Genomic DNA, 25,580 nt, shown 5'->3' on the forward strand with positions numbered 1-25,580 from the left:
CAAGATTATCACTTCATCTGATTCTGCACATCGTGAGTTGTATTTGTTCAAACATTGTTTTAGGTTTTCTCTCAAACTTCCTTTCAGTAATCCATGCAATACTACACTATAATAGCCTAGTAATAATGTTTGTTATAGTCATTGTTAATTAGAGATCTGTCATAGGCATCAGCAATACCAGTCAAATGACAAGACACATTTGGATCAGGTTTGGGACCAATACCATTTCAATTCAATTTCTTAGAATTGCTCAAATTGCAATGGAATTGCAATGGACTCTCTCAGGTCAGCTCAGTGGCTGTGTGTTTTGCAGCTGGTACTGGATAATCACCTGGACTGTTACAGTAGGAACATGTGTGGGTGTGAATGAGCAAAGCCACGTGAAACAACCTGGGGCACTGCACACACCCTGTTTTCCCCTGCTGACTCACCTCGGTACAACAACCAGAACAGGTGTGGCTCCGAGGCTCACTGTGTTTGAGGGAGTGAGGCATACCACATGTTGATGGAGTGTGTAATGTACTGTATGTGCCTGTGTCTGTTAGAGGAGGAGTGGGGGGGAATTAAAAAGTAGTGCATCATGGGTAAAGGGAATTAATGTAAAGCTCAGCATGCAAATGTAGGCTTTAAAATCTCACTCAATCTCACTCTCCCCAGAATGCTCTCTGAGTGCATCAGATGTATGTACAGTATATGTATGTACAGTATATTCCCTCTGTCATGTCTCGACTGAAGAGAAACCTAAAGAAATGAGATAATAAACAGAAGAACATCAGTTAGTATTGCTAACAGCATCCTGATTATTACAAGCTGCTCTTTGAAATGGAAGATATTAAATATCCCCAGTCTGGCTCTTTGTTCTTTGTCTTTGATAAAAGGAGAGGAAAAACACACTGTCTGATGCTTCAGAGAGTATTGCTTTACTGCCGCTGACCTGTGTGTCTTTATTGCCGCTGACCTGTGTGTCTTTACTGCCGCTGACCTGTGTGTCTTTACTGACGCTGACCGGTGTGTCTTTACTGCCGCTGACCTGTGTGTCTTTACTGCCGCTGACCTGTGTGTCTTTACTGCCGCTGACCGGTGTGTCTTTACTGCCGCTGACCTGTGTGTCTTTACTGCCGCTGACCTGTGTGTCTTTACTGACGCTGACCTGTGTGTCTTTACTGACGCTGACCTGTGTGTCTTTACTGACGCTGACCTGTGTGTCTTTACTGACGCTGACCTGTGTGTCTTTACTGACGCTGACCTGTGTGTCTTTACTGACGCTGACCGGTGTGTCTTTACTGCCCCTGACCTGTGTGTCTTTACTGACGCTGACCTGTGTGTCTTTACTGCCGCTGACCGGTGTGTCTTTACTGCCGCTGACCGGTGTGTCTTTACTGCCGCTGACCTGTGTGTCTTTACTGACGCTGACCTGTGTGTCTTTACTGACGCTGACCTGTGTGTCTTTACTGACGCTGACCTGTGTGTCTTTACTGACGCTGACCTGTGTGTCTTTACTGACGCTGACCTGTGTGTCTTTACTGACGCTGACCTGTGTGTCTTTACTGACGCTGACCTGTGTGTCTTTACTGACGCTGACCTGTGTGTCTTTACTGACGATGACCTGTGTGTCTATACTGACTATGACCTGTGTGTCTTTACTGACGATGACCTGTGTGTCTTTACTGACGCTGACCTGTGTGTGTGTCTTTACTGACGCTGACCTGTGTGTCTTTACTGACGATGACCTGTGTGTCTTTACTGACGATGACCTGTGTGTCTTTACTGACGATGACCTGTGTGTGTGTCTTTACTGACGCTGACCTGTGTGTATTTACTGACGCTGACCTGTGTGTGTGTGTCTTTACTGACGCTGACCTGTGTGTGTGTCTTCACTGACCCTGACCTGTGTGTCTTTACTGATGATGACCTGTGTGTCTTTACTGACGCTGACCTGTGTGTCTTTACTGACCCTGACCTGAGTGTGTGTCTTCACTGACGCTGACCTGTGTGTCTTTACTGACGCTGACCTGTGTGTATTTACTGACGCTGACCTGTGTGTGTGTCTTTACTGACGCTGACCTGTGTGTGTGTCTTCACTGACCCTGACCTGTGTGTCTTTACTGACGATGACCTGTGTGTCTTTACTGACAATGACCTGTGTGTGTGTCTTTACTGACGCTGACCTGTGTGTGTGTCTTCACTGACCCTGACCTGTGTGTCTTTACTGACGATGACCTGTGTGTCTTTACCGACGCTGACCTGTGTGTGTGTCTTTACTGACCCTGACCTGTGTGTATTTACTGACGATGACCTGTGTGTGTGTTTTTACTGACGATGACCTGTGTGTCTTTACTGACCCTGACCTGTGTGTCTTTACTGACGATGACCTGTGTGTCTTTACTGACGATGACCTGTGTGTCTTTACTGACGCTGACCTGTGTGTGTGTCTTTACTGACGCTGACCTGTGTGTCTTTACTGACGATGACCTGTGTGTGTGTCTTTACTGACGCAGACCTGTGTGTGTGTCTTCACTGACCCTGACCTGTGTGTCTTTACTGACGCTGACCTGTGTGTCTTTACTGACGCTGACCTGTGTGTATTTACTGACGCTGACCTGTGTGTGTGTGTCTTTACTGACGCTGACCTGTGTGTGTGTCTTCACTGACCCTGACCTGTGTGTCTTTACTGATGATGACCTGTGTGTCTTTACTGACGCTGACCTGTGTGTCTTTACTGACCCTGACCTGAGTGTGTGTCTTCACTGACGCTGACCTGTGTGTCTTTACTGACGCTGACCTGTGTGTATTTACTGACGCTGACCTGTGTGTGTGTCTTTACTGACGCTGACCTGTGTGTGTGTCTTCACTGACCCTGACCTGTGTGTCTTTACTGACGATGACCTGTGTGTCTTTACTGACAATGACCTGTGTGTGTGTCTTTACTGACGCTGACCTGTGTGTGTGTCTTCACTGACCCTGACCTGTGTGTCTTTACTGACGATGACCTGTGTGTCTTTACCGACGCTGACCTGTGTGTGTGTCTTTACTGACCCTGACCTGTGTGTATTTACTGACGATGACCTGTGTGTGTGTTTTTACTGACGATGACCTGTGTGTCTTTACTGACCCTGACCTGTGTGTCTTTACTGACGATGACCTGTGTGTCTTTACTGACGATGACCTGTGTGTCTTTACTGACGATGACCTGTGTGTCTATACTGACTATGACCTGTGTGTCTTTACTGACGATGACCTGTGTGTCTTTACTGACGCTGACCTGTGTGTGTGTCTTTACTGACGCTGACCTGTGTGTCTTTACTGACGATGACCTGTGTGTGTGTCTTTACTGACGCAGACCTGTGTGTATTTACTGACGATGACCTGTGTGTGTGTCTTTACTGACGCTGACCTGTGTGTCTTTACTGACACTGACCTGTGTGTATTTACTGACGCTGACCTGTGTGTATTTACTGACGATGACCTGTGTGTCTTTACTGACGCTGACCTGTGTGTATTTACTGACGCTGACCTGTGTGTGTGTGTATTTACTGATGCTGACCTGTGTGTGTGTCTTTACTGACGCTGACCTGTGTGTCTTTGCCGACGCTGACCTGTGTGTCTTTACTGACGCTGACCTGTGTGTATTTACTGACGCTGACCTGTGGGTGTGTCTTTACTGACGCTGACCTGTGTGTGTGTATTTACTGATGCTGACCTGTGTGTGTGTCTTTACTGACGCTGACCTGTGTGTCTTTACCGACGCTGACCTGTGTGTCTTTACCGACGCTGACCTGTGTGTGTGTCTTTACTGACGCTGACCTGTGTGTGTCTTTACTGACGCTGACCTGTGTGTGTGTCTTTACTGACGCTGACCTGTGTGTGTGTCTTTACTGACGCTGACCTGTGTGTGTGTCTTTACTGACGCTGACCTGTGTGTCTTTACTGACCCTGACCTGTGTGTCTTTGCTGACGCTGACCTGTGTGTCTTTACTGACGCTGACCTGTGTGTCTTTACTGACGCTGACCTGTGTGTATTTACTGACGCTGACCTGTGTGTCTTTACTGACCCTGACCTGTGTGTCTTTACTGACGATGACCTGTGTGTCTTTACTGACGATGACCTGTGTGTCTTTACTGACGATGACCTGTGTGTCTTTACTGACGCTGACCTGTGTGTGTGTCTTTACTGAAGCTGACCTGTGTGTCTTTAATGACGATGACCTGTGTGTGTGTCTTTACTGACGCAGACCTGTGTGTATTTACTGACGATGACCTGTGTGTGTGTCTTTACTGACGCTGACCTGTGTGTCTTTACTGACGCTGACCTGTGTGTGTGTCTTTACTGACGCTGACCTGTGTGTATTTACTGCTGCTGACCTGTGTGTATTTACTGACGCTGACCTGTGTGTATTTACTGACGCTGACCTGTGTGTGTGTCTTTACTGACGCTGACCTGTGTGTGTGTCTTCACTGACCCTGACCTGTGTGTCTTTACTGACGATGACCTGTGTGTCTTTACTGACAATGACCTGTGTGTGTGTCTTTACTGACGCTGACCTGTGTGTGTGTCTTCACTGACCCTGACCTGTGTGTCTTTACTGACGATGACCTGTGTGTCTTTACTGACGCTGACCTGTGTGTGTGTCTTTACTGACCCTGACCTGTGTGTATTTACTGACCATGACCTGTGTGTGTGTCTTTACTGACCCTGACCTGTGTGTATTTACTGACGATGACCTGTGTGTGTGTTTTTACTGACGATGACCTGTGTGTCTTTACTGACCCTGACCTGTGTGTCTTTACTGACGATGACCTGTGTGTCTTTACTGACGATGACCTGTGTGTCTTTACTGACGATGACCTGTGTGTCTATACTGACTATGACCTGTGTGTCTTTACTGACGATGACCTGTGTGTCTTTACTGACGCTGACCTGTGTGTGTGTCTTTACTGACGCTGACCTGTGTGTCTTTACTGACGATGACCTGTGTGTGTGTCTTTACTGACGATGACCTGTGTGTCTATACTGACTATGACCTGTGTGTCTTTACTGACGATGACATGTGTGTCTTTACTGACGCTGACCTGTGTGTGTGTCTTTACTGACGCTGACCTGTGTGTCTTTACTGACGATGACCTGTGTGTGTGTCTTTACTGACGCAGACCTGTGTGTATTTACTGACGATGACCTGTGTGTGTGTCTTTACTGACGCTGACCTGTGTGTATTTACTGACGCTGACCTGTGTGTATTTACTGACGATGACCTGTGTGTCTTTACTGACGCTGACCTATGTGTATTTACTGACGCTGACCTGTGTGTGTGTATTTACTGATGCTGACCTGTGTGTGTGTCTTTACTGACGCTGACCTGTGTGTCTTTACCGACGCTGACCTGTGTGTCTTTACTGACGCTGACCTGTATGTATTTACTGACGCTGACCTGTGGGTGTGTCTTTACTGACGCTGACCTGTGTGTGTGTATTTACTGATGCTGACCTGTGTGTGTGTCTTTACTGACGCTGACCTGTGTGTCTTTACCGACGTTGACCTGTGTGTCTTTACCGACGCTGACCTGTGTGTGTGTCTTTACTGACGCTGACCTGTGTGTGTGTCTTTACTGACGCTGACCTGTGTGTGTGTCTTTACTGACGCTGACCTGTGTGTGTGTCTTTACTGACGCTGACCTGTGTGTGTGTCTTTACTGACGCTGACCTGTGTGTCTTTACTGACCCTGACCTGTGTGTCTTTGCTGACGCTGACCTGTGTGTCTTTACTGACGCTGACCTGTGTGTCTTTACTGACGCTGACCTGTGTGTATTTACTGACGCTGACCTGTGTGTCTTTACTGACCCTGACCTGTGTGTCTTTACTGACGATGACCTGTGTGTCTTTACTGACGATGACCTGTGTGTCTTTACTGACGATGACCTGTGTGTCTTTACTGACGCTGACCTGTGTGTGTGTCTTTACTGAAGCTGACCTGTGTGTCTTTAATGACGATGACCTGTGTGTGTGTCTTTACTGACGCAGACCTGTGTGTATTTACTGACGATGACCTGTGTGTGTGTCTTTACTGACGCTGACCTGTGTGTCTTTACTGACGCTGACCTGTGTGTGTGTCTTTACTGACGCTGACCTGTGTGTATTTACTGCTGCTGACCTGTGTGTATTTACTGACGCTGACCTGTGTGTATTTACTGACGCTGACCTGTGTGTGTGTCTTTACTGACGCTGACCTGTGTGTGTGTCTTCACTGACCCTGACCTGTGTGTCTTTACTGACGATGACCTGTGTGTCTTTACTGACAATGACCTGTGTGTGTGTCTTTACTGACGCTGACCTGTGTGTGTGTCTTCACTGACCCTGACCTGTGTGTCTTTACTGACGATGACCTGTGTGTCTTTACTGACGCTGACCTGTGTGTGTGTCTTTACTGACCCTGACCTGTGTGTATTTACTGACCATGACCTGTGTGTGTGTCTTTACTGACCCTGACCTGTGTCTATTTACTGACAATGACCTGTGTGTGTGTTTTTACTGACGATGACCTGTGTGTCTTTACTGACCCTGACCTGTGTGTCTTTACTGACGATGACCTGTGTGTCTTTACTGACGATGACCTGTGTGTCTTTACTGACGATGACCTGTGTGTCTATACTGACTATGACCTGTGTGTCTTTACTGACGATGACCTGTGTGTCTTTACTGACGCTGACCTGTGTGTGTGTCTTTACTGACGCTGACCTGTGTGTCTTTACTGACGATGACCTGTGTGTGTGTCTTTACTGACGATGACCTGTGTGTCTATACTGACTATGACCTGTGTGTCTTTACTGACGATGACCTGTGTGTCTTTACTGACGCTGACCTGTGTGTGTGTCTTTACTGACGCTGACCTGTGTGTCTTTACTGACGATGACCTGTGTGTGTGTCTTTACTGACGCAGACCTGTGTGTATTTACTGACGATGACCTGTGTGTGTGTCTTTACTGACGCTGACCTGTGTGTATTTACTGACGCTGACCTGTGTGTATTTACTGACGATGACCTGTGTGTCTTTACTGACGCTGACCTATGTGTATTTACTGACGCTGACCTGTGTGTGTGTATTTACTGATGCTGACCTGTGTGTGTGTCTTTACTGACGCTGACCTGTGTGTCTTTACCGACGCTGACCTGTGTGTCTTTACTGACGCTGACCTGTATGTATTTACTGACGCTGACCTGTGGGTGTGTCTTTACTGACGCTGACCTGTGTGTGTGTATTTACTGATACTGACCTGTGTGTGTGTCTTTACTGACGCTGACCTGTGTGTCTTTACCGACGCTGACCTGTGTGTCTTTACCGACGCTGACCTGTGTGTGTGTCTTTACTGACGCTGACCTGTGTGTGTGTCTTTACTGACGCTGACCTGTGTGTGTGTCTTTACTGACGCTGACCTGTGTGTGTGTCTTTACTGACGCTGACCTGTGTGTGTGTCTTTACTGACGCTGACCTGTGTGTCTTTACTGACCCTGACCTGTGTGTCTTTGCTGACGCTGACCTGTGTGTCTTTACTGACGCTGACCTGTGTGTCTTTACTGACGCTGACCTGTGTGTATTTACTGACGCTGACCTGTGTGTCTTTACTGACCCTGACCTGTGTGTCTTTACTGACGATGACCTGTGTGTCTTTACTGACGATGACCTGTGTGTCTTTACTGACGATGACCTGTGTGTCTTTACTGACGATGACCTGTGTGTGTGTCTTTACTGAAGCTGACCTGTGTGTCTTTAATGACGATGACCTGTGTGTGTGTCTTTACTGACGCTGACCTGTGTGTATTTACTGACGATGACCTGTGTGTGTGTGTCTTTACTGACGCTGACCTGTGTGTCTTTACTGACGCTGACCTGTGTGTGTGTCTTTACTGACGCTGACCTGTGTGTATTTACTGCTGCTGACCTGTGTGTATTTACTGCCGCTGACCTGTGTGTCTTTACTGACGCTGACCTGTGTGTATTTACTGACGCTGACCTGTGTGTCTTTACTGACGCTGACCTGTGTGTATTTATTGACGCTGACCTGTGTGTATTTACTGACGATGACCTGTGTGTCTTTACTGACCCTGACATGTGTGTCTTTACTGACGATGACCTGTGTTTCTTTACTGACACTGACCTGTGTGTGTGTCTTTACTGACAATGACCTGTGTGTATTTACTGACGCTGACCTGTGTGTCTTTTAGAGGTCGACCGATTAATCAGAATGGCCGATTAATTAGGGCCGATTTCAAGTTTCCATAACAATCGGTAATCTGCATTTTTGGACACCGATTGTGGTAGATTACATTGCACTCCACAAGTAGACTGCGTGGCAGGCTGACTACCTGTTATGCGAGTGCAGCAAGGAGCCAAGGTAAGGTGCTAGCTAGCATTAAACGTATCTTATAAAAAACAATCAATCTTAACATAATCACTAGTTAACTACACATGGTTGATGATATTACTAGTTTATCTAGCTTGTCCTGCGTTGCCTATAATTGATGCGGTGCCTTTGAATCACAGCCTACTTCACCATACGGTTATTTAACAAGCGCATTCGCGAAAAAAGCACAGTCGTTGCACCAATGTGTACCTAACCATAAACATCAACGTCTTTCTAAAAATCCATACACAAGTATATGTTTTTAAACCTGCATATTTAGTTAATATTGCCTGCTAACATGCATTTCTTTTAACTAGGGAAATTGTGTCTCTTCTCTTGCTTTCTGTGCAACAGAGTCAGGCTATATGCAGCAGTTTGGGCCCCCTGGATCGTTGCGAACTGTGTGAAGACCAACTTCGCCAAACAGGCAATGATTCAACAAAAGCGCATTTGCAAAAAAAGTACAATCGTTGCACGAAGTACCTAACCATAAACATCAATGCCTTTCTAGAATATCAATACACAGAGGTATATTTTTTCAAACCTGCATATTTAGTTAAAAGAAATCCAAGTTAGCAGGCAATATTAAACTAGGAAAATGGTGTCACTTTTCTTGCGTTAATTGCACGCAGAGTCAGGGTATATGCAACAGTTTGGGCCGCCTGGCTTGTTGAGAACTAATTATTTATTTGCCAGAATTTTATGTAATTGTGACATAACATTGAAGGTTGTGCAATGTAACAGGAATATTTAGATTTAGATTTACGGTTCCGTATTTCACTGTTTAATAAACATTCAAAAAACCTCAGAAAACCAAAGTACACAAAAATAACATAATAGAGTGCAAAACCCGTCGCGCATCAGAACAAATAACACGCCTACAGTGGGGAGAGCAAGTATTTGATACACTTCCGATTTTGCAGGTTTTCCTACTTACAAAGCATGTAGAGGTCTGTAATTCAACTGTGAGAGACGGAATCTAAAACAAAAATCCAGAAAATCACGTTGTATGATTTTTAAGTAATTCATTTTAATTTGCATTTGCAATTTGCAGAAGTGTACCTATGATAAAAATTACAGACCTCTACATGCTTTGTAAGTAGGAAAACCTGCAAAATCGGCAGTGTATCAAATACTTCTTCTCCCCACTGTACATACAACAAACAATCTCTGACAAGGACATGATGGGAAACAGAGGGTTAAATACACAATATGAAATGCATGGGATTGGAACCAGGTGTGTAGGAAGACAAGACAAAACCAATGGAAAATGAAAAAATGTATTAATGATGGCTAGAATGTCGGTGACATCGACCGCCAAACACAGCACCTCGCCCTCCGGGTCGTCCCCGAGGTCGGTGCCGAACGCACGAGGGGGGGGGGGGTGTACTGTCACAACTTCCGCCGAAGTTGGTCCCTCTCCTTGTTCGGGTGGTGTTTGGCGGTCGACGTCACCAACCTTCTAGCCATCATTCCCCCCCCCCGTCGTGCGTTCGGCACCGACCTCGGGGACGACCCGGAGGGCGAGGCGCACGGCGATCCGGATGGAGACGGTGGAAATCGCACAGCATATAAGGATCCAACACGTCCTCCACCGGAACCCAGCATCTCTCCTCCGGACCATACCCCTCCCAGTCCACAAGGTACTGTAGGCACTTCGCCTACAGGGGCAGGTTTCAGGTTGAGAGCCAGACTCTATCCCCTGGTGCAAACACCGGGGCCTCACTGCGGTGATATCTGCGCCCACTTTCTGGCACAGCATGGCACACGGAAGGTGGATATGAGCAGCGTCCCATGTCTCCTCCGCACGCCGGAACCAGTCGTCCACCGCAGGAGCCTCGGTCTGACTCTGATGCCAAGGAGCCAGAACCGGCTGATAACCCAATACACACTGGAAGGGGGTGAGGTTTGTGGAGGAGTGGCGGAGCGTGTTCTGGGCCATCTCTGCCCAGGGCACGAATGCTGCCGGTCCTGGCAATAGGACCTCAGAAACCTACCCACATCCTGGTTTACTCTCTCCACCTGCCCATTACTCTCGGGGTTAAAACCTGAGGTAAGGCTAACCGAGACCCCCAGACCTTCCATGGACGCCTTCGAGACTCTTGAAGTGAACTGGGGAGTTCGATCAGACACTATATCCTCAGGCAACCCATAGTGCCGGAAGACGTGTGTAAACAAGGCCTCCGAAGTCTGTAGGGCCGTAGGGAGACCAGGCAGAGGGAAGAGACGGCAGGACTAAGAGAAACGATCCACCACGACCAGGATAGTGGTGTTTTCCTGTGAAGGAGGAAGATCAGTCAGGAAATCCACTGACAGGTGCGACCATGGCCGTTGGGAACGGGTGAGGGTTCTAACTTATCTCTGGGCTGGTATCTAGGAGCCTTGCACTGAGCACACACTGAGCAGGAGGTAACATAAACCCTCACGTCCTTAGCTAAAGTGGGCCACCAGTACTTCTCACTAAGACAGTGCACTGTCCGACCGATACCAGGATGACCAGAGGAGGGTGACGTATGGGCCCAATAGATTAGCCGGTCGCGGGCTGCAGGTGGAACGTACATACGCCCAGCCAGACACTGAAGGGGAGCGGGCTCTGTACGCAACGCCTGCTCAATGTGTGCATCTAGGCTCCACACTACCGGCGCCACCAGGCAAGATGCTGCGAGAATGGGAGTGGGATCCATTGGCTGCTCCTCTGTGTCATACAGCCGGGACAATGCGTCTGCCTTAACATTTTGAGAGCCTGGTCTGTAGGAAAGGGTAAACACAAAACGGGTGAAAAACATGGCCCACCTTGCCTGACGAGGGTTCAGTCTCCACGCCGCCCGGATGTACTCCAGATTACGGTGGTCAGTCCAGATGAGAAAAGGGTGTTTAGACCCCTCAAGCCAATGTCTGCACACCTTCAAGGCCGTGACGACAGCCAACAGCTCCCGGCCACCCACATCATAGTTTCGCTCTGCCGGGCTGAGCTTCTTCGAGAAGAAGGCACAGGAGCGGCGCTTCGGTGGTGTACCCGAGCACTGAAAGAGCACCGCTCCTATCCCAGCCTCGGACGCGTCCACCTCCACTATGAACGCCAAAGAGGGATCCGGATGGGCCAACACAGGAGCCGAGGTAAACAGAGCCTCAGGTGACTAAAAGCCCTATCCGCCTCAGCTGACCACTGCAAGTGCACCGGGCCCCCCTTCAGCAGTGAGGTAATGGGAGCTGCCACCTGACCAAACGCCTGGATAAACCTCCGGTAATAATTGGCAAACCTTAAGAACCGCTGCACCTCCTTTACCGTGGTGGGGGTCGGCCAATTACGCACGGCTGCAATGCGGTCACTCTCCATCTCCACCCCTGAAGTGGAAATGCGATACCCTAGGAAGGAGACGGACTGTTGGAAGAACAGGCATTTCTCAGCCTTGACGTACAGGTCATGCTCCAACAGGCGACCAAGCACTCTGCATACCAGGGACACATGCTCAGCGCGTGTAGCGGAGTATTTCAAGATGTCATCAATAAACACCACTACACCCTGCCCGTGCAGGTCCCTGAAAATCTTGTCTACAAAAGCTTGGAAGACCAATGGCGCTTTCATCAACCCGTACGGCTTGACGAGATACTCATAGTGCCCAGAGGTGGTACTGAAAGTCGTCTTCCACTCGTCTCCCTCTTGGATACGTTGTAAGCGCTCCTGAGATCTAGTTTGGTGAAGAAGAGCGCTCCATGCATTGACTCTATCGCTGTAGCTATGAGCGGTAGCGGGTAACTATACCTCACAGTGATCTGATTCAGACCCCGATAGTCAATAAACGGGCGCAGACCTCCCATCCTTCTTATTCACAAAAATAAACTTGAAGAGGCTGGTGAAGTGGAGGACCGAATGTACCCCTGACACAGGGATTCAGAGACATGTTTCCATAGCCTCCATCTCCGCCTGTGAGAGGGGATACACATGACTCCTGGGAAGTGCAGCATCTACCAGGAGGTCTATCGCACAATTGCCTCGTCGATGAGGTGATAATTGAGTCGGCTTCTTTTTGGAGAAGGCGAGAGCCAAATCAGCATATTCTGGGGGGATGCGCACGGTGGAGATATGGTCTGGACTCTCCACCGTTGTAGCACCTACAGAACCCCCTAAACACTTAACTGAACACTCTCACGACCACCCTGTGAGAGCCCTCTGTGGCCAAGAAACAGTGGGGTTATGACAGGCTAACCAGGGTAGGCCCAGCACCACGGGAAACGCAGGAGAGTCAATGAGGAAGAGACTAATTCTCTCCGTGTGACCCCCCTGCGCCACCATACCCAAAGGCGCGGTAACCTCCCTAATCACCCCTGACCCTAATGGTCGTCTATCTAAGGCGTGAACGGGGAAGGGCACATCCACAGGAAAAATGGGGGTCCCTAAGCTATGAGCTAACACTCTATCAATAAAATTCCCAGCCGCGCCTAAATCAACGAGCGCCTTATGCTGGGAATATGGGGAAAAGTCAGGAAAAGTGACAGACACAAACATGTGCAACAGAGGGCTCTGGGTGAGAATGGTGCCAGCTCACCTGGGGTGACGCCAGAGCGCCCTACCTGCTGCTTCGATTCCCAGAGGAACCAACCCAGCACCAACCGGCAGGGTGACCTCTGCGGCCACAGATGGTGCACGAACGGGAACCCCCTACGGTCTCCCTGCGCACCGCCCCTCCCAGCTCCATGGGTATCTGAGAGGGGGTGCGGGAGGATGGAACTAGCAGACCCGAATCTGGACGTCCTCGAGTAGCCAGCAGGTTGTCCAGCCGGATGGACAGATCCACCAGCTGGTCGAAAGTGAAGGTGGTGTCTCTGGAGGCCAGCTCCCGACGGACGTCCTCACGCAGACTACAACGATAAACGATCAGGGTCCTGTCTTTCCATCCCGCGCTGGCAGCCAGGGTCCTAAACTCCAGGACGAACTCCTGGGCGCTCCTTGTCCCCTGCCTCAGATGGTAGAGTCGCTCAACCGCCGCTCTACCCTCTGGCGGGTGGTCGAAGACTGCCCGGAAATGGCAGGTGAACTCCTCAAACTGGTCTGACGCTGCATCTCCCTCTCTCCACACGGCGTTGGCCCATTCCAGGGCTCTCCCGGTGAGGCACGAGACGAGGGCGGACACCCTCTCCCGGTCCGATGGAGACGGGTGGACGGTGGCCAGATAAAGGTTGAACTGCAACAAAAATCCCTGGCAGTTCGCAGCCCTCCCATCGTACTGCTGGGGTAAGGAGAGACGGATTCCACTTGGGTCATGTGGGAAAGGGGCGCTCAAGAGAGACCCCGGTTGGGCTTGTTGATGGCGCTGGAAAAGCTCCCTGTCTCTCCCTCTCTGACCTGTGTGTGTGTGTGTGTGTGTGTGTGTGTGTGTCTGTGTGTGTGTGTGTGTGTGTGTGTGTGTGTGTGTGTGTGTGTGTGTTTGTCTTTACTGACACTGAGCTGTGTCTGTGTCTGTGTCTGTCTTTCCTGACGCTGACCTGTGTGAGAAAGGGGAGAATGGTTTCTCTACAGGCTCTGTTCCAGGTCTTACTACAGCTGTTATACATGCAGTACCTGTCCACCTTTTGGTTCCCTCTTTAGTTCCCTGCCACAGAAAATCCCCCTTTCCAAGGATACATGTCATGTGAAGTTCACAAGGACATCATCTGCTATGGTAGGAACAGTCCAGCACGTGGAACACATTCAGTATGCCTCCCAAATGGCTCCCTACTCCCTCTATAACCTAGTATGGGCCCTGGTAAAAAAAAGTTGTGCACTAAAAGGGAATAGGGTGCCATTTGAGAGATGCCCTCTGTGCTGATCATGGTAGTCCATTCAGGAAGGACAAGTTTGGTCATAAACAAACAGACCGTTTCACGTGTTTTTACAATGATAGCTGGGGAGAGAGATCTGACACTTATTTCAATTTGAGGTCCTGGAAAGACATCTTGGTTTTACTGGCTCTCCAACCATGTTCCTTGAGAGCCACCCTCCTGTAGATTACAATCCAACCATGTTCCTTGAGAGCTACCCTCCTGTAGATTACAATCCAACCATGTTCCTTGAGAGCTACCCTCCTGTAGATTACAATCCAACCATGTTCCTTGAGAGCTACCCTCCTGTAGATTACAATCCAACCATGTTCCTGGAGAGCTACCCTCCTGTAGATTACAATCCAACCATGTTCCTTGAGAGCTACCCTCCTGTAGATTACAATCCAACCATGTTCCTGGAGAGCTACCCTCCTGTAGATTACAATCCAACCATGTTCCTGGAGAGCTACCCTCCTGTAGATTACAATCCAACCATGTTCCTTGAGAGCTACCATCCTGTAGATTACAATCCAACTATGTTCCTTGAGAGCTACCCTCCTGTAGATTACAATCCAACCATGTTCCTTGAGAGCTACCCTCCTATAGATTACAATCCGACCATGTTCCTTGAAAGCTACCCTCCTGTAGATTACAATCCAACCATGTTCCTGGAGAGCTATCCTCCTGTAGGTTTTCAATCCAACCCTGTAGGTTTTCAATCCAACCATGTTCCTGAAGACCTACCGTCCTGTAGGTTTTCAATCCAACCATGTTCTTGGAGACCTACCATTCTGTAGGTTTTCAATCCAACCATGTTCCTGGAGAGCTACCCTCCTGTAGGTTTTCAATCCAACCCTGTTCCTGGAGACCTACCGTCCTGAAGGTTTTCAATCCAACCATGTTCTTGGAGACCTACCATCATGTAGGTTTTCAATTCAACCATGTTTCTGGAGAGCTACCCTCCTGTAGGTTTTACTTTAGCTTAGACGTGGTCTACTGGCCATATACCACACCCCCTCGGGCCTTATTGCTTGATTATGCGACATAAACTGGATGTGCCTGGTGCAAAGAGTGGTCAATCACGTTTCCATTCTTGTTTAGTCTGTTCTCATTTGTACATCCCTACTATTGTAACAAAATGGTAAAGTTGTTCTCTAATACAAGATGTCAATGTTGTGGATTGTATGGGTTCTCTGTCTGCCACGACCACATGATTTAACCTACCTAAACGCCCACAGGATTTAACCTGCCTAAACACCCACAGGATTTAGCCTGCCTAAACACCCACAGGATTTAACCTACCTAAACGCCCACAGGATTTAACCTGCCTAAACACCCACAGGATTTAGCCTGCCTAAACACCCACAGGATTTAACCTGCCTAAACACCCACAGGATTTAACCTGCCTAAACACCCATGGGATTTAACATGCCTAAACACCTACAGGATTTAGCCTGCCTAAACACCCATAGGATTTAACCTACCTAAACACCCACAGGATTTAGCCTGCCTAAACACCCACAGGATTTAACCTACCTAAATGCCCACAGGATTTAACCTGCCTAAACACCCACAGGATTTAGCCTGCCTAAACACCCACAGGATTTAACCTGCCTAAACACCCACAGGATTTAACCTGCCTAAACACCCACAGGATTTAATCTGCCTAAACACCCACAGGATTTAACCTGCCTAAACACCCACAGGATTTCGCCTGCTTAAACACCCCCAGGATTTTACCTGCCTAAACACCCACACCCACACATCCTTAGTTCAAGAAAAACTCTTTATAGTAACTGAAGAGGTTGAATTATACTGTTTGCTTAGAGCTTTGTGGAACGTCAGAGTAGTGCTTGCTTGGGTGTTTGGGAAGCTGATCTCTTTCGCTGTGGCCTTGTGTGTGCCTTGTGTATATGACCTTTCCCAGGAGGAAAACTGACAGCAAGGGAAGACCCTCTCATCTCAGTTTGTGTAAATTATTCACTGAGAGATTTTTGTGCATGAACCCAAAATAAAGTGCTGGCCGCTGTCTGACCCTAACCCGACTGGGGGCTGCACCGTCTGCTACCACAGATGGCTGGGTTTCATTTTTCTCTCCTGCGGTTCTTAGATTGGCTTTTGGGCCAACCCTGGTTTGCGTCTGAAATGGGACCCTATTCCCTATATAGTGCACTACTTTTGACAAGGGCCCATGGTATTTGTATTTTATTTGAGACCTGAATGGTATTTATCTTGTGATTTCGGGATTGGAGTTCCCCCCTCAGTTAGTTTGACACTACTTTTGGGACGATATTCTACCGATACTATGACTCCAAGTATCGATAAAAATATAATATGTATATTATTATAATTGTTAATATTTTTGCTAGGTAGCGTTAGCTAGCGCAGTCAGCTGTACCTGCACCAGAACTCTGGTATTTGTCTTCCTATAGCTCTTTTATTTCTGTCTCTTCTCCCTCTGCAGCAGACACATAGTGAGCAAGTATTGAAGCCCAATACATATTGTATAAGTATTGTGATAATATTGTATCATGCAGTCCCTGGCAATTTCCAGCTCTAAAACCCAGAAACCTCAAATATTATTACTATTAACTTAATATTCATGTAACTTTTTAGTTTAAGCAATAGCAAAATGCTGTGATATCATTTTATTTTGCTTTTCTCCTTTCATTGTGATTCTCTCTTTCTTTCTTTCTCAAATCTTGTATCTTTCTCTCCTCTCTCTCTCTCAGCAGAAACAGTGGGAGTTGAGTCTCTGGCTCCTGCTTAATGAAAGCTCACAGATATGAGTCACATGATTTACTCTCACAACATCAGAATCGCTCCCTCTTCAAAGACTAACATCCTGCAATTTGTTTTGACTAGCCCAGTCTGGATTATAGACATCACTTTGCTTCTGCTCAGACTCACCGTCTTGTGGGCCAGAGAGATAGAGAGGAGGATAGAAGCAGCCAGCACACTGTTTGAAGACATTTAACCTTTTATGAGACAGTGTCGTTACCGTATGAGGAAGTATATTTCCAGTTAGGTAGTGGGAGGCAGGATGAAGAGAATGACTAGAAGGGACAGTAGATTAAGGATGTTTCAAATGCAGATCACATTTACGTGCACCACAGAAAGCTGTGTTTCTGTGTGTGTGTGTGTGTGTGTCTGTGTGTGTGTGTCTGTGTGTGTGTGTGTGTATTTAGGCATGTACAGGCAGGGGGAATTACAATATGTTTCATGGTGAGTTTAATGAATACAACGTTTCTTTAACACTCTCATAAGGATTATTATGTGCATTTTATTTTTGCAGAAGTGCCTGCTGTACAGTAACATATAAAGACCATTTAGAAACTGGCTGGTTCGAACCTTGAATGCTGATTGGCTTACAGCCATGGTGTAACAGACCGTATACCACGGGTATGACAAAACATTTATTTTGACATATTATGTTAGTAACCAGTTTATAATAGCAATTAGACACCTCAGGGGTTTGTGGTATATGGCCAATATACCATGGCTAAGGGCTGTATCCAGGCACTCCGTGTTGCGTGGTGCAGAAGAACAGCCCGTAGCCGTGTTAATATTGGCCATATACCACACCCCCCTGGGCCTTATTGCTTATGTAACCTCGTCACCACAGTGAGCTGAGAAGCAGACAGTGATTCTACCCAGTCAGTGCAATTATCACCACAGTGTCTGTGTTTGAATGTACAGTGAGCTCCAAAAGTATTGGGACAGTGACACATTTGTTGTTGTTTTGACTGTGATTTGAAATGAAACAATGACTATGAGGTTAAAGTGCAGACTATCAGCTTTAATTTGAGGGTGTTTTCATCCATACCGGGTGAAGAGTTAAGAAATTACAGCACTTTTTGTATATAGTCCCCTGATTTTAAGTATTGGTATAAATTCATTTATGTGTATTAAAGTAGTAAAATGTGGTCCCATATTCATAGCACACAATGACTACATCAAGCTTGTGACTCTACAGATTTGTAGATTTTGGTTGTTTCAGATCATTTGATGCCCAACAGAAATGAATGGTAAATAATGTATTGTGTCATTTTGGAGTCACTTCTATTTGTAAATAAGAATATAATGTTTCTAAACATTTCTACATTATGTGGATGCTACCATGAAAATACGGATAACCCTGAATGAATCTTGAATAATGATGAGTGAGACTAGGAACAGGCATAAATATAATTTGGTCCCCTAAAATGGGGGGGACGACGATGGCACTATGTACAAAAAGTGCTGTAATTTCTAAACGGTTCACCCGATATGAATGCACTTTAACCCATAGTCATTGTATCATTTCAAATCCAAAGTGCTGGACTACAGAGCCAAAACAACAACAATTGTGTCACTGTCCCAATACTTTTGGTGCTCACACTGTAAATCCTAGTCCTGCTGTGTAGGGTCACAGAGAGGAATAGAGCAGGTTGAGGTCCCTCAGTATAACTCTACTCTCGTTCTCTCTTTCTCTCTTTTTCTCTCTCTTTTTTGGTCTTTCTTTCTCTCTTCATTTTTTTCTTTCTTTTGTTATTTTCTTTCTGTCGCTCTCTCTCTGTCTGTCTCTTTCGGTCGCTCTCTCTCTGTCTGTCTCTTTCTATCTGTCTGTCTCTCTCTGTCTGTCTCTTTCTGTCGCTCTCTCTCTGTCTGTCTCTTTCTGTCGCTCTCTCTCTGTCTGTCTCTTTCTGTCGCTCTCTCTCTGTCTGTCTCTTTCTGTCGCTCTCTCTCTGTCTGTCTCTTTCTGTCGCTCTCTCTCTGTCTGTCTCTTTCTGTCGCTCTCTCTCTGTCTGTCTCTTTCTGTCGCTCTCTCTCTCTACCTGTCTCTTTCTGTCGCTCTCTCTCTGTCTGTCTCTTTCTGTCGCTCTCTCTCTGTCTGTCTCTTTCTGTCGCTCTCTCTCTGTCTGTCTCTTTCTGTCGCTCTCTCTCTGTCTGTCTCTTTCTGTCGCTCTCTCTCTGTCTGTCTCTTTCTGTCGCTCTCTCTCTGTCTGTCTCTTTCTGTCTGTCTGTCTCTCTCTGTCGCTCTCTGTCTGTCTGTCTCTCTCTGTCGCTCTCTCTCTGTCTATCTCTTTCTGTCGCTCTCTCTCTGTCTGTCTCTTTCTGTCGCTCTCTCTCTGTCTGTCTCTTTCTGTCGCTCTCTCTCTGTCTGTCTCTTTCTGTCGCTCTCTCTCTCTACCTGTCTCTTTCTGTCGCTCTCTCTCTGTCTGTCTCTTTCTGTCGCTCTCTCTCTGTCTGTCTCTTTCTGTCGCTCTCTCTCTGTCTGTCTCTTTCTGTCGCTCTCTCTCTGTCTGTCTCTTTCTGTCGCTCTCTCTCTGTCTGTCTCTTTCTGTCTGTCTGTCTCTCTCTGTCGCTCTCTCTCTGTCTATCTCTTTCTGTCGCTCTCTCTCTGTCTGTCTCTTTCTCAGTTTATGTGTTGGGTGGTTTACGCTACTGCCCCTGGAACCTGGTCAACTGTGCACATCCACATGACCAAATATGGTGATGCTATACTGGATGGGGGTACAGACACCTCTACATGGTCATCATACATGGTGTGTGTATCACAGTATGAGATAATCTTTCACCTTGTCTACAGTGGGGGAGAATGGAGACAGGAGCCCTGCAATGTGAAGCACATGATGATGAAGGGTTGGCTTGTTACTAAACATCAAACCACTTTGCTTTTATCTAGTTATTTGAATCAATCAGACTCTGGCATATTATGTGTAGTGTAGCACTGTGTTTTCTCTATAGAGAAGCCAACAGTCCAGTGATGACTCTCTCCCGTTGACATGGGACTCTGTGTCTCTTTACCTCCACTCATTGTTGGATCGGGTTGTGTAGCTGTACATTTAGGCCTGTGTTTTGGAACTCAGCCACCCACATTTGAGTGACATACACCACGCCCTGGGGATGACATTACCACAACTTTGGAGGGTGATATAGACCACACCCTCGTTGTTAGAAGTGACGTACATCACGCCCTTGGGGTGACAAATACCTGGTGAAACCACTCCGACCATGTATTCCACTAACAGTTTCCCCTTGTCTCCTTCTATAGGGAGCCGTTGTGAGAGACGGTAACTTTCCCTAGAAAGTGCCCAGACCCCGCCACTGCCAAGCCATGGCCCCTCGCAAGCGTCCAGGGCGGGGCTTTTCTGATATATTCTGCTGTTTTAAAGGGAGTGATCACCCGGAGATCACCTACCGCCTCCGTCATGACAGTAACTTCACCCTACAGACCATGGCGCCTTCCCTGCCCATGCCGCCTGAGGAGGAGCTGGATGCCATGTTCTCTGAGCTTGTGGTACGTACTGTTCCAGGGCTGGGCTTGGCCCACTGCCATGCTGACATGCTTACTCTTGCTCTCTGTCTCTCTCTCTGTCTGTTTTTCTGTTGTCTGTCTCTCTGTCTCCCTCTACTCTGCCTCTCTTCCCCCATACAGAGCTGCTGGTTGGTACTTGGTTCAGCTCGACACTATAAATAGATGACTAGTAAAGGGATCTTGCCATAAAAAGAACTGTTGTCCACGATGACTTTTAAACAAAATGATTGCGTTGGACGTAAATGTTTTCGTTTGGCTTTCATTTATTACATGATTACAATCGAATCAGAAGCTTTCAGGACTGTGAAGTATTTAACTAGCTTAATCACATGTGAGGGATATGTGGACGGCTGCCATGTTGGAAGGCGAAGCAGCCAGGTCTGCACTTGCTTTTTCTTCAACTCTGTTTCCAGGTCCTGGCTGTGTTATTGACTCATAAATACTCACTAAGGGATGGGCTCGTTTTTGATATACTTTATGTCCTCTGATATACTCTATCTTTGCTTGTTTCCAGCAAAGTCAATGTTTCTTGACTGTAATATAAAGGTGCTTTACTAATCGCTTGAGTACACTGAAATACACGTAGACTGCCCTCTGCACAGCAACCAGACAGTATTTCAGATGAAGGAACATTCAGAAAGCTTAGAGGCCCATGGTTTCCTGTTTGTATGGTCATCACAGTGTTAACTAAGGGCCAGTGCTCATGCCTCTATGAAGATAGAAAATGGCTTGTTCCTAGTCCTCATTCTCATAATCCCAACCTCTCTGTGACCAAACCTCTCTGTGATCTTCTGGTTCCTCTCACTACTGATCCATTGCAGGGTTAACTGCCGTGAGTGAGACCATACAGCTCATCTTCATTTAGCTCTGCAAACTCCATTGAGCAGGGGGCCAGTGAGCGTCTGTGCAGGCAGGGGCCACCAGCGCATGACAGTGCCTGTCCCCTCCCAGCAGCAGCCAGCAGAGCAGCCAGTGGTACGGTTGGACTCCTCGCCTCGCTGCACGCGCTCTGCCGAGTCACTCGTCCCTGGCACTGGCCAAACAGGCCTCCTGCAGAGAACCCATCTGCAGCCATTGTGTCCTGACGGGACCTCTCACAATGGGCCAAAACAGATATGTCAAACAGTGTCAGCCTAACCCCTAGTCTGGTAAACAGCCTGGCTCAATGCCTCAGGACGAGGGAAATATGGCTTGGGCCATGTTCAGTGGGCACGAAACGGAAGAAAATAGTCCAACACACTGATGGACGAAGGGTTGTTGCCAACCATCTTCGAAAGAAGAAGAGGAATAAAGGATACATAGTGAGACCTGTGTTTGTTCTTCTCTTTGAAGTTATTTATATTACCTCAAAGGTTGGCAGCTAAACGATGGAGGAAATGCTCTAGTTATCTCTGTTATTTCAGTCCTCCATTTTGTCCCTCCGTCCGTTGATGCACCAGCCAGTTGTGTCTCTGACTTGGGGTTCCATAGGGCTTGTCTGGATAAGATCAGGCCTGTAGCTTGGCAGACCTGGAGAAGAGCTGTGGCATCTGGCAGTGGCGTTTTCTCTCTGGTATGCCTGTTGTTCACACTGGACTTTCTGCTCTGCTAGAGCTGCTCTGTTTAGATTGGTTTTATGTTTGCCACATTTCATGATGTCTGTTGGTCAAAACATTTTTGCATGTATTTTTTCCCCTCCTCCTCCAGTCATCACAGTGCTATTATGGAGATATATACTTGACCTGGCTGTGCATAATAACTTGCATAATATTTGCACCCAAACATATAATTTGAGAATGATCCAGTCCAGCCAGGAATGCTGATGCATTATGGTTGTTGTCATTGAAATAGGGTGTTATTGGGTCACTCTTAATTTAAGAATTGATATCCCATTTGGCAGCCGTCCTGTCCAGAATCTGTCCAATGGATTTCTATGGGATGTCAATATTAATCTGATATTGCAGGGACAATGGATGTTTGGATGTAAGTGGTCATGATTGGGAACAGACCTACAGAGAGGAGATAGGGGACCAATCACAATGCAGGCTGGTTTAGATGCAGGGAACAGCAGACACACCCACATGGAGCATTTGTGTTCTTAATGTATCTTTCTTTTATCAGCACATCTTCTCATATCTTTAGCTTGATCAATCCGCTTCCTGTCTTACTCACAAAACCAGTTTGAAGTCAGAAAGTCAAAACAGAATATTGTGAGAAATCACAAAGCCAGGATCACTCAGGAACACTGGATCAGCTTAAAATTAGCATAATACGAGTTTTCCATGGTACAGGAAATATTAGATAGTCCCTCTTACCACAAGTTCATGAAAGTGTGTTAGACATGGAGGTGCCTAATATCCCACTAACACAGTACTCTGTTCCTCTCGCTCGCTGCAGGAGGAGCTGGACCTGTCAGGGAAACACAGGGAAGTCATGTTCGCCCTGCCAGCTGAAAAGAAATGGCAGATGTACTGCAGCAAGAAGAAGGTAAGTTTAAGGCCACTTGACTAGTAGTTAGTATGCATGTAACCTCCATGTGTTGTTTTGTTTCTGTCTGTACTGTGTTTGCTTGAGATAGTGTGTGTGTGTGTGTGTGTGTGTGTGTGTGTGTGTGTGTGCGCATCTCTCTCTCTGTGTACATTAGCTACAGGATCTAGAGGGAATGTCTGCTGAGCTCTGCTAGTGTTTGGAAAATATTTTCATTGCGATTTAAACAAATGAGCTGGTTTTGCAGCTGGACTGTGAGAGAGTGAGAGAAGAGGGAGGGAGAAAGTGGGGGGAGGGAGGGAGGGGAAGAGAGAGTGGGAGGGAGAGGGGGATGGAAAGATGGAAGGAGAGAGCAGTGTGATAGAGAGAGAGAGAGAGATGGTGAGAGAGAGGGTTAGTGAGTGGTCAGGCAGCGAGAGAGAGAGAGACGGTGAGAGAGAGGGTGAGTGAGTGGTCAGGCAGCGAGAGAGAGCAGATCTACTGTATCCTCTCAGTCTCGGTGAAAGAGCTCTTTTATCATTGCTGCCAGACAAAACATGGGGCCAACACAGCCCCAGTCCCCCTCCATTCCCCACCTCCGTGCCCTAACCCCAATTCAGCCTAGTCAACACATCAAAGCCCTCCGCTGGTGTTGCAGCGCTCTAACAGGAACTTATCCCCAGCATTGGGGAGTTGTGCTGTTGCCTTTTAATGGATTGGATACATTTCCTGGAAGGACGTTCTCATCTGTCATGACCGACTGTAGCTCATAAATCTCACTAGTGAATATATGAATATAGACGTCCGTATTAAAGTACATTCATACTGAGGTCATGCCTCCAACACACAGACCTAACCTAAACGATAAAGTTTTATCCAGTGAGGTATTTCATGGGATTGACTTCATAAAGGATAGGGTTTGGCTGAATGTGAGGAACCCCTTGGTCTGTAAAAGCTCTGTAATTGGTGGGTTTCTGTTGTCTGGCATGTCCTGCCCTGTAAGACCACGTTGAGAGAGAGTGAGAGAGTACTGCAGTGCTGCCATTGAAACGCCAGTGCAGCTGCTGTTTGTTCGAGCAGTAGGCAGCTGTCTTTCCATGTTGTGTGCTGAGTGGCATTGCCAGTAGCCAATAGCAGGTGTTGGGCTCCCTGAGCCAAGGTAGCACTTATTCACTTCCTGTCATATTACATAACATTTCATGTCCAGCGTACACTCTAGTAAGTTCCCTTACTGGGGTCAACCCCTTACTGGTTCTCACCTAGACTGATATCCAAACTGCTCTGTTTCGCTATTTCTGATCGGTGAAGTGACACAATAGTGAAATCAAGCAATATTCATTTTGGATTGTAGACTAGATCTCACCCCCTATTTACCAGAATCTACCAGCCCCAACCGCCAAGGTGGTCAATGTGGGGTTCTTTTTAGCGTTCTCTGAGATGTCTTACTGACCTACAAAGCTTTACCAGTCTTCCAGTAAGTACTGGAGATATAGCAGCATAGTGGTCACTACTACTGACCTCCTTCTAGCTGACCCACTCCTTCTCTTGGACAACTCATGAGCACTGTCTGGCCTCCGTCTGTGAGTGTATCCCTGGCTTGTATCTATGGTTCTGCACTGGACTTTCTGTGGTTCATGATGGATGCTAATCAATGTATGCCTTGCTACCACACAGCTGTGACCTTCATGGTGTCCAACTGGACCCTCACACATCAGGGAATTGGTGATTGGAGCATAGTGATTGGCCCTCTCTTTCCCTTAAGGGATATTATTTTTGAATGAAGATCTACTCAACCATTTAATAAATCCATCTGCCTGAAATATAGCCTTGTTTCATCCTTATAATCTCATTGGTCATGTGATGAGGATTGATGGGAGTCTGAGTTACTATCCCCTCATCAGGGTGAGATAGATCCAGCTCCTTTGTTTTCACAGAGCATGTGTCTGCTTTATGGACCCCTTTAATGGGATATTGTGTTGACCTTTACTAAGCCTGTGAGAAAAGCCACTCTGTGGAGAGATAGATCAGCTGGGTGGTTAAATGAAGAGGCCTCAGCTCAAGTGCCTAACCACACCTGTGGGGGCTTCAATTACAAGGGGACTGTACATTAAGGGAACTAGAAAACTGAATTTAGCTGCCTGAAATATAGCCGGGTTCCATCCTTATAATCTCATTGCTCATGTGATGAGGATGGATGGGAATCTGAGTTACTATCCCCTCATCAGGAAGAAAGAAATGGCATCTGGAAGAGTTTTCTCTTTTGAAATGATTGTGGAAGAATGTTTGAGAACATATGGAAGGAAGGCTGGTCTCAATAGATGTCTTGTCCTGGTCATTGCAATGAATGTACGATGGCATTGTTTCAGAACATCAGCCTTTATAGAAAGCAAATGCTACCATCTGTTGAGAACCCATAACTAAGGAGGGAGAAGGCATGTACTGGACATCACTCTAGACTGTTCATGCTCAGCCAAAAACCTCAGGCAAAATGGACCACTTGAGCCTAATTCCTCTCCAGCGATACATAAGGGATTTATGAGAATCTCTGAGCTGAGCTGAGGCTACACAGAAACCTTATACAGTATATGTGAGACAGAGAGCCAGGTGAGAGCCTGAGAGTACATATATGGTGTGGTTGTGG

The 25,580-nt window shown here is 47.1% G+C and overlaps 1 protein-coding gene across 3 annotated transcripts in view; it reads left to right on the plus strand.

The window, feature by feature from the left end:
• Positions 1-25,580, plus strand: part of LOC109904217 (disheveled-associated activator of morphogenesis 1) — an 81,890-nt gene that overhangs the window by 25,453 nt on the left and 30,857 nt on the right. For all 3 annotated transcript variants that reach the window (XM_031787975.1, XM_031787974.1, XM_031787976.1), the window contains exons 2-3: positions 20,231-20,476; positions 22,871-22,960. In XM_031787975.1, coding sequence (XP_031643835.1) covers positions 20,294-20,476; positions 22,871-22,960 — 273 coding nt within the window. In that variant the 5' untranslated portion in view covers positions 20,231-20,293. The remainder of the gene's footprint in view (positions 1-20,230; positions 20,477-22,870; positions 22,961-25,580) is intronic.

This window comes from Oncorhynchus kisutch, linkage group LG14, assembly GCF_002021735.2.
Source record: "Oncorhynchus kisutch isolate 150728-3 linkage group LG14, Okis_V2, whole genome shotgun sequence".
NCBI classification, from domain to species: Eukaryota; Metazoa; Chordata; class Actinopteri; order Salmoniformes; family Salmonidae; genus Oncorhynchus; species Oncorhynchus kisutch.